This window comes from Vigna unguiculata, chromosome 3, assembly GCF_037176805.1.
Source record: "Vigna unguiculata cultivar grain cowpea cultivar isolate G323 ecotype 2 chromosome 3, ASM3717680v1, whole genome shotgun sequence".
NCBI lineage: Eukaryota > Viridiplantae > Streptophyta > Magnoliopsida > Fabales > Fabaceae > Vigna > Vigna unguiculata.
In genome coordinates, this window is record NC_140794.1 from 12,134,172 (window position 1) to 12,144,061 (window position 9,890).

Genomic DNA, 9,890 nt, shown 5'->3' on the forward strand with positions numbered 1-9,890 from the left:
GACCATGGTGTCACCACCACACTACCACAGATACACCTATCATCACTTCATAAAACATGGCCTCTCTCCGTTTTCTGTTCTTAGCTTTCTTCCTTGTGTTGTCACTTCACAGCATTGGTGAGGTTGAAGGTAGCAGCAGAAAACTTTTGTCTCCATCACTTCCTGATTTGGGAAACATTCCCGTTTTTGAGTTTCCACCAGGAACACCATGGCCAGAATACAGGTTGCCTTCATTTTTGAAACCTAACTACCCAGCAATTCCTTCAAGTTACTACTTTTACACTCCACCTGCCAACACAAACATGGCCAACAAAGCTTCTTCTTCCAAGCCTTGAGAACATGCATACAATTTCGCATCTTCTTACATATATATTGTTGTTTTAGCAGCAAAATAAAAAGGTTCATGGCCATCTTTACTTTCTGCTTTTATTTGTATTCCTTGTTCATCTCATCATTTACCTCCTCCCTGTTTCGTGTGCACAATGTTTAGTGTTTGAATGAAAAGAAAAAAACAAAAGTGTACTTGTTTCTTTAATTTTACTACAAACATATATATCATGGCTCGCCTGTGTATTTTACTGAAATTTTGTTTCGAAGTTTCTGCATTATCTGAAGTAGTTTTGTTTTAAGGTTTTATATATAGTCTTGTGATATAGACCTTTAATGTGACAAAAGGAAATAACTTGGATATCATCGTGGGTCTTTTTTATTATAGTGTAAATCCACCGAGTAATATGAGTTTAAGAACAGACAGAAAAACAAAATGAGAACTTAATGGAGTTATTTTTAGTTCAAAACCGTTTCAATTTTACTAGGAGTTGTTCTTTAATGTATTAACTTTATCCGTCAAAACTAGTTAAACTATGCTCAAACTCGTGTAATGTATAAATAAAATATAAGAATAAACCAAATACAATAAAGAAATAGAAACTGAAAAGAATTGTGGCTGCTGGGATTCGAGCCCAGGTCTCCACGGCCACAACGTGGAATTCTCACCACTAAACTACAGCCACTTGATGTTTTAGACTGTATACTTTAGCTTAATGTTTCAATATTAGTAAGCAATAACATCATGACAAGCTGAATTTATTTGATTTTTTTAGATCGAAAGGCGACTTTTCAATATTGAATAAAACCTGAAATCAAAATCAAATCACTAGTACCCACTGTGCCATATGGGATAAACCAATAATTAATTGTCATATTATTAGTTTTGGGTATTTATCTCATCACATTGAAATGTTATTCTCATATCTTTAGTTTCAGTAACAGTAGAATTAAACAAGGTTTCAAATTGCGATTCTAGTTTCATTAAATGAAACATTATCGATAAAATATGGTACAATTCCTTGGTTTAAGCACTTTGCGAGGATAAATATGGTAGAATTCCTTGGGAAGCGTACAAAAGTCATATTTAGGATGAAAACATAAGGTAAGAGAGTGGTGTTTTGTAAGATATTATATAACATTTTGTTGGGTGTGAAACATGGAGTAGAGAGAAAGTGAGGACCAAAAAATTAAAATGATAGGTTTAGGTGTTTATTGAGTAGGGCAAAGGGTGAGAGAGTTTATACATTGTCCTTTACTTAAGGTGTATTACTTGGAAACGTCAAAATGGAATGAAAATGAGTTCACGGGGTGGGGCTAGTTCAAAGAGAATGAATGGAGTTAGCGAAAGGGATTTTCTTCTTAAAGGAAAATGTTAAAAGATATAAAATAGGTGGCTAGGTATCTCTCCACACATATCACATATCCTTGTTAGTGTTATATATATATATATATATATATATATATATATATATATATATATATATATATATATATATATATATATATATATATATATATATATATATATATATATATATATATATATATTAAATTGGTTCTTGAGCGTATATTAAATTGGTTATGAAACCGATCTAATATACAACGATATAATATCTTTAATATACAACGATACTGAAATAACCAATCTAATACTTTAAATTAAAAAGAAAAAACAGAAGTGCATTCATATTTTTTGTCTCAACTTGAATGTTTTAATTTATGTAGGTATTCAAAACAATCACAACAATTAAAGACAAAATGAGCAATACAAATTACTCAAACAGAAAATAACTCCACAAAATTTTAATTTTCTATTCACAAATCAAAATGAACACTAAGAAAAATCATTCTAGAAAATTACACATTCATCTCAACATCTCTATATATATGGTTTTAACAAGTCATTAGAATACTCTCAATCAATCCTAATCATCCTTAGAATAAACCCAAATCAAGAAAAAACAAAACAGATAAAAAGAGGAGAGGAGAGTGTTTTGTGTCAATAGTTTGGTCTAACCCCAATTAAACACTATTTATATATTTCATTTTGATATACCAGTATAAAATAGGTATTTTATATCGAATATTTACGTTTAATTATCTAATTATGTTTGTTAAAAGTTTGACGTAGAAGCAACTAATATAAATTTATGTTGATTAAAATATTTTTACAACAGTCAATTTATGAGAGTATGTCATACTATTCCAATTATTATTATAATAATAACTAGCATGAAAAATTATGCCTTGATCTATGTTAATCGACTTAGAAAGTATTCAATCCATTAGTGCTAACAACAATTAATGAGAAAACAATGGAAAGAGGATGATGTCACTCTCATATCACATTGATAAAAGATAAACTGAAAAGTAATATGATAAGTTTTATGTATAATGCGTTAGAAATAATTTTAGAAACCTTCAAAAGATGTAAATTAAACTTTCAAAAATTTTAGAAACCTTTCATAAATGAGTAAAGGATTAACTTTGAATAAATTGATACTTTAGAGAAAACTCATTTCTAACTTCAAAAAAATATTATTTTCAATGTTCCATGATCTTTTATATATAGCTATGTAATATAAAATCAATCTAAATATGAATTGTAATAAATAATACAAGGAGAAAAATACTAAGAACTATATTAATTATATTTTCGTTCTCAAAAAAAAAAAAAGCTACGTCTACTTAATTAATCACCAATCACCTTAATTAAGCCATTTAACATATATTAAAATTTTATTTGAATCCTTAAGAAAACAAAAAAAAGCAACACACAACATGATCATGAACTCTGCAGGATCTCCTACCACCACTTGTGAAACTGGATCACAAACAGCTAAGATCTTGAATCCTACAAGATCTCTTAATTTCTTGTGAAACTTTATCACATGAAATCATTGATCCTAATAAAAAAAGTTGACAACACAAAAAGAATAATAAAAAAGAACAAGATCATCTAAAATAATTAACTCAAAATTATAAAAGAGGGATAATGAAGATCTTCAAGGTGATGAAGATCTTTAATTGAATAAAATAAGGTTAGATATTCACTCTTTCAAATGCTTAAGTGGTTTTAGTTAATTAAGACGAGGACTCTACTAAAATATGGTACTTTATTAACTTAGTTAGATCAAGAACATTTTAATTATTGAAACTTTATTTCAATAAATGGTAAAAACACTTTTATATGTCATTTCTATTTCTATTTAATTTAACGAAGACCAAGTTGAAACTTTACTACACTTAAAACAACAAAATTACATTACAAACAATAAATTAACTCTCAACACATTCATACTAAAATCCAAGTGATTAAAGCATCAAATCAACTAACTCAAACTTGCTTACAGCTTCAATCTCAACATAGTGTAAGATATAAATATTCTTAATGAAGAAGATATACAATAATAATAAATAATTAATGATGATTTTTAAGATATTTTTTTTATTGATGCAATAAATCATATCATATTTCTCTGAGCAATGTAATTAAATCATATATCTCACATAACCATTTATGGACTATTCCATACTAGATTGACCTTCATCAAATATGTAAATATAAAATAAATTATAATTATAAAAATAAATATAAATGATTTTTATAATTAAATTGTAGAAAATTTTTATTTATTTTATGATTGATTTTTATTTTTTATTGGAAGATTTTATTTGTTTAATTAAAAAAATTATTTAAATTTAAAGAAAAATGTTAAATTTAAATAAATTGGTACCTTTAAAGGATAAAAATGAAAATAAAAATGTAAATAGAGAAAAATGAAAATCTGAAACTAATACATAAAACAGAAGCGGACGGACATAGATAGGGAAGTGAGGAACCCCAACTCCCACCCCGAGCACGCAACCATTGCCACCAACCACGCCAACGCTGCATAATTTCTTTCTCTTCTCCAACCTTCGCATATCTGTAAGATTCCAACAACATTTTCTAACTTTGTCTTTTGCTTTCTAACTTTCCCTCAATGCCACTGTATTCTTCTGTTCTTGGAGACAAATTTGAAAATTAAAAAGAAAAAACATTCGCGATATTTGTAATTAATTATTGTATTTATTTATGCTAATTGGATAGCAATAAGGTTTTTCAGATATTAGATAATCTTGTATGAGATTCCACTTGAGCTTTGTTTTTTGTCTTTACATCTGAGTGTTGACAAATGATTTTTCTGATATTGTTTGGTGGATTCATACAATTTCAAGGAAAATGAATATCTGATGTTTCTAAACTTTATAGGAAGACGTAATTCTTTGGTGGGTATATCATACGTAATTTAACTTAATAGATACTATGATGATTGGATTGCAATCCATGTGACTTTGCAGGGACTAATAATTGTGGTCCAATAAGATGGGGAGTGTTACAGAAGGGAAGTTGAGGTTTTGTATAGACAGAGGGGGCACATTTACTGATGTGTATGCAGAAATCCCTGGTCGGTCTGATGGCCAAGTTTTGAAGCTTCTGTCAGTTGACCCTTTGAACTATGATGATGCACCGGTGGAAGGGATAAGGAGGATCCTTGAAGAATTCATTGGTGAGAAAATTCCACGCAACTCCAAGATACCCACTGACAAGATTGAATGGATAAGGATGGGTACAACTGTGGCAACAAATGCTCTTTTGGAGCGTAAGGGAGAAAGGATTGCTGTGTGTGTGACTCGAGGCTTTCGTGATTTGCTTCAGATTGGGAACCAGGCTCGCCCCAGCATATTTGATTTGACCGTGTCAAAGCCCTCAAATCTCTATGAAGAAGTTGTAGAGGTTGAAGAGAGAGTTCAGCTTGTTCAGTCTGAGGAAGAAGAAAAAAAACAGGGTGCTTCTTCATTACTGGTTAAAGGAATTTCAGGTGAGATTGTCAGGATTGTGAAGCCTCTTAATGAAGAAGCGCTGAAGCCTGTATTGAAAAGGTTATTGGAGAAAGGAATTAACTGTTTGGCTGTTGTTCTAATGCATTCATACACTTATCCACAACATGAACAGCAGGTTGAAAAGTTAGCTTTGAGTCTGGGATTCAGACATGTTTCCATATCATCTGCTTTGAGTCCCATGGTTCGAGCTGTTCCTCGTGGTCTAACAGCTAGCGTAGATGCTTATCTGACCCCAGTTATTAAAGAATATCTGTCAGGATTCATCTCCAAATTTGATGAGGGAATTGGAAAGTTGAATGTTTTATTTATGCAATCAGATGGAGGACTTGCTCCTGAGAGTTCCTTCTCGGGGCACAAAGCAATTTTGTCTGGCCCTGCTGGAGGAGTTGTTGGTTACTCGCAAACTCTTTTTGGGCTTGAAACGGATAAGCCATTAATTGGGTTTGATATGGGAGGAACATCTACAGATGTGAGTCGATATGCTGGTAGCTATGAGCAAGTGCTGGAAACCCAAATTGCGGGTGCCATCATTCAAGCACCTCAGCTTGACATAAACACTGTAGCTGCTGGCGGTGGTTCAAAGTTGAAGTTCCAATTTGGTGCCTTTCAAGCTGGACCCGAATCGGTTGGAGCACACCCTGGTCCTGCATGTTATCGGAAAGGTGGGGAGTTGGCAATTACTGATGCTAACCTAATTCTGGGATATGTTATTCCTGATTATTTCCCTTCTATATTTGGGCCAAATGAAGATCAGCCTCTTGATATCAAGTCAAGCAGAGGAAAATTTGAGGAGCTTGCTAGGCAAATCAATGCTCACCGAAGGCATCAAGATCCATCTTCAAAAGACATGTCAGTAGAAGAGATTGCACTTGGGTTTGTGGATGTTGCCAATGAAACAATGTGTCGTCCAATAAGGCAGTTGACTGAAATGAAGGGACATGAGACAAAGAACCATTCACTTGCATGCTTTGGAGGTGCTGGACCTCAGCATGCTTGTGCTATTGCTAGGTCGTTAGGTATGAAAGAAGTGCTTATTCACAAATTGTGTGGGATCTTGAGTGCATATGGAATGGGATTGGCAAATGTTGTAGAAGAGGCACAGGAGCCTTATTCTGCAGTATATGGAGCTGAATCTATTATTGAGGTCTCACAACGAGAAGCTGTTTTACTAAGACAGGTAAAGCAGAAGTTGCAAAATCAAGCATTTAAAGAGGAAAATATTTCAACAGAGACGTACTTAAACTTGAGATATGAAGGTACAGACACTGCCATCATGGTCAAAAGACAAATAGCTGAAGATGGACAATTATATGATTATGCCACTGAGTTTGTGAGATTGTTTCAGCAGGAGTACGGTTTTAAACTCCAGAACAGAAACATTGTGATCTGTGATGTTAGAGTTCGTGGTATAGGAGTTACCAATATATTGAGGCCACAGGCTATAGAACCTGCGTCTGGTAGTCCTATAGTTGAAGGCTACTATAAGGTTTACTTTGGGAATGGTTGGCAGGAAACACCTCTCTATAAGCTTGAAAAGTTGGGCTATGGGCACATGATGTCTGGCCCAGCAATCATCATGAATGGCAATAGTACTGTGATAGTAGAGCCCAACTGTAGAGCCACCATAACCAAATATGGAAACATCAGGATTGAAATAGATTCTCCTTTAACCAGTGTTAAAATATCAGATAAAGTTGCGGATGTTGTACAGCTCTCCATCTTCAATCACAGATTTATGGGTATAGCTGAGCAGATGGGAAGGACACTACAAAGAACTTCCATTTCAACAAATATCAAAGAACGACTTGATTTTTCATGTGCTCTATTTGACCCTAGTGGGGGCCTAGTTGCAAATGCACCTCATGTTCCTGTCCATCTAGGTGCTATGTCTAGTACAGTTCGGTGGCAGCTCAGTTACTGGGGTGAGAATCTAAGTGAAGGAGATGTTTTGGTTACTAACCATCCGTCAGCTGGAGGTAGCCATCTTCCTGATATAACAGTTATTACACCTGTTTTCTTCAATGGGAACGTAGTATTTTTTGTGGCAAATAGAGGGCATCATGCAGAGATCGGGGGTACTACTCCTGGAAGCATGCCTCCATTTTCAAAGTCCATATTAGAGGAAGGAGCGGCCATTAAGGCATTTAAGCTTGTGGAAAAAGGCGTCTTTCAAGAAGAAGGGATCATTAAACTTCTGCAGTTTCCAAATTCTGATGGTCATGGAAATAAGATTCCAGGATCTCGCAGGATTCAAGATAACTTATCAGATCTGCGAGCACAGGTAGCAGCAAATCAAAGAGGAATTACTCTAGTTCAAGAGCTCATTGAGCAGTTTGGTCTGGAAACTGTTCAGGCTTACATGAATTACGTACAGGTGAATGCAGAAGCAGCAGTAAGAGAGATGTTGAAGTCTGTTGGTCATAGCATTTCATCCAAGAATGAACTTGCGACTATTGAAGAAGAGGACTACATGGATGATGGATCCATTATTCATTTGAAACTGAGCATTGACTCTAATAAAGGAGAAGCAGTTTTTGATTTTGCTGGGACAAGTGCTGAAGTTTATGGTAATTGGAATGCACCAGAAGCTGTAACAGCTGCAGCTGTCATATACTGTGTTCGCTGTTTAGTGAATGTTGATATTCCTCTCAATCAAGGTTGCTTGGCGCCGGTGAAGATTCTTATCCCAGAGGGCTCATTTCTCTCTCCTAGTGATACTGCTGCTGTAGTAGGGGGTAATGTCCTTACATCCCAGAGGATAACTGATGTTATATTCACTGCATTTCAAGCCTCTGCTTGTTCACAGGGATGTATGAATAATTTTACATTTGGAGATGATACCTTTGGTTACTATGAAACAATTGGAGGTGGAAGTGGGGCTGGTCCTACTTGGGATGGGACCAGTGGGGTACAATGCCACATGACAAATACAAGAATGACTGATCCTGAGATATTTGAGCAAAGATATCCAGTGATTCTGCACAAGTTTGGACTTAGAGAAAACAGTGGTGGAGATGGGTTTCATAAAGGTGGCGATGGTCTACTTAGAGAAATAGAGTTTAGGCGCCCAGTTATTGTTAGCATTCTTTCTGAGAGGCGTGTCCATGCACCAAGAGGGCTCAAGGGAGGGAAAGATGGTGCTCGTGGAGCTAACTATCTTATAAAGAAAGATAAACGAAAGATTTATCTTGGTGGTAAGAATACAGTTGAGGTGCTTCCAGGGGAAGTTCTTCAAATTTTGACTCCTGGTGGTGGCGGATGGGGATCTCCATTGTAATGTTTCTTGTCTGTTGGATAAGAACATTGTGAGGAACAACTTTATGTTTGCTGTTTTGGTTACATGGCATCAAAAGTTGTGTTGTTACTATGGATTGATATGCTATACACATCAATAAAATTAAAAATAATTGGATCTCCATTTTAATATATTTGTTCAATTATACCCTCAATTTGATCACACAATTTCCTTCACAGTTCCTTACACTTTTTTTTTTTTTTTATTTCATAATGTTGAGATGCTTCTACCAAACATAGAATCTGTGAAGTCTTTCTCAGAGGTTGGATCCCCAATCTTCTGTTCATTCATTCTAGTCTTATGCAAGTGAGGGGTAGAAATGGGTTTTTGGGAGCAACTATACCTGATAAGGTGAAACTCTTCTCCAGCTGTCAGTATTTGAACCTGCAAGGCTTCTCAATTAAATCTAGAGTTATTAACTTCACTGTGCATCTAGTTTCTGAGAAGTACTAATCTAAGGGACTTGCAAATATAAACCGTGAGTCTCTTTAGAAGCATATATATCCAGCCAAAAGTTCATATTTACCTTATGGAGACGCTCGAGGATTAGAAGGTAAGTCATGCATATTAAAGAGCTTTTGGGTCTTCCATACAACAACATAACTTTAAAAATATCTAGATTTTTCATAAAATTGAAATCCTGATAGCGGGTGGGTTTAGTTAGACAACTTTGATAGTGTTTCTATTCGCACACTTTGTCAACATGGAGTATTTAATTCTTCTTGCTATATAAGACATTGTATCCTCTGATTTTGGTTGAATTGGGAGTAGGATTCTTCTAGGATCTCCTAGATGAAATTTGGTTTTGGAGTTAAATCTTATAGGGGTATCTTAGTATGCCTTTGTTTGTTTGATCATTTTATGTTTAACTAAAGGCTTCTGTTGTTGGGAAATTTGAGGATCGTAGTATTTTTGCTATTTTTAATTCCTCTTTGCGTTGGATAAACTTATTTGGTTGAAAGATTTTGCTATTGGTGCCATAAAGCTGCAGATTAAGATATATCCAATAACCTCTTTCAGTCCCAGCGGCTGACACAATTGGTATATTTCCTCTGCAATCCAACATATCTTGATTGGACTTTATGGCACGAACTACATCAAGAAAATCGCTGAATTTCAGCTATCCGTGATGAACCTCTAGCTGACATTAAAAGTATTTTCAATTTCTTCACAGAAATTGGAAAGAGCAATGATGATAATAATAACCAAAGTCAATTATGGGGATGCTTAGTTTTTCCATTGGTATATACTTGTAAATTTGTTTAGTTATTCTAGCACAAGCTTTCTGGAATTTCTGAAACAAGATTTCTGGAAAAAGGTTTTCAAAATGAAATTTTAAAAACAAGCTTTTCGAAACACCTGAAATCCATTATGAAAC

The 9,890-nt window shown here is 34.4% G+C and overlaps 2 protein-coding genes and 1 non-coding gene across 3 annotated transcripts; 2 read left to right on the plus strand and 1 right to left on the minus strand.

Annotated features, from left to right (window-relative positions):
- Positions 1 to 584, plus strand: LOC146887473 (uncharacterized). Its single transcript, XM_085671066.1, has one exon. It carries the CDS (start codon positions 57 to 59, stop codon positions 333 to 335), a length of 279 nt encoding a protein of 92 aa, XP_085527192.1. The 5' UTR covers positions 1 to 56; the 3' UTR covers positions 336 to 584.
- A 357-nt stretch (positions 585 to 941) lies between these two features.
- TRNAH-GUG (transfer RNA histidin (anticodon GUG)) lies at positions 942 to 1,013 on the minus strand. The gene has a single exon. It is a non-coding gene; the product is annotated as a tRNA-His (tRNA).
- A 3,105-nt stretch (positions 1,014 to 4,118) lies between these two features.
- On the plus strand, positions 4,119 to 8,643 carry OXP1 (oxoprolinase 1). Its single transcript, XM_028063224.2, has 2 exons — positions 4,119 to 4,261; positions 4,675 to 8,643. The coding sequence occupies exon 2, from the start codon at positions 4,700 to 4,702 to the stop codon at positions 8,492 to 8,494; it is 3,795 nt and encodes a 1,264-aa protein (XP_027919025.2). The 5' UTR covers positions 4,119 to 4,261; positions 4,675 to 4,699; the 3' UTR covers positions 8,495 to 8,643.
- The last annotated feature ends 1,247 nt before the right edge of the window (positions 8,644 to 9,890 follow it).

What these genes read in the sequence shown, in the direction of transcription:
- LOC146887473 (XM_085671066.1), top strand. Translation starts at nt 57, where the DNA reads ATGGCCTCTCTCCGTTTTCTGTTCTTAGCTTTCTTCCTTGTGTTGTCA.
- OXP1 (XM_028063224.2), top strand. Translation starts at nt 4,700, where the DNA reads ATGGGGAGTGTTACAGAAGGGAAGTTGAGGTTTTGTATAGACAGAGGG.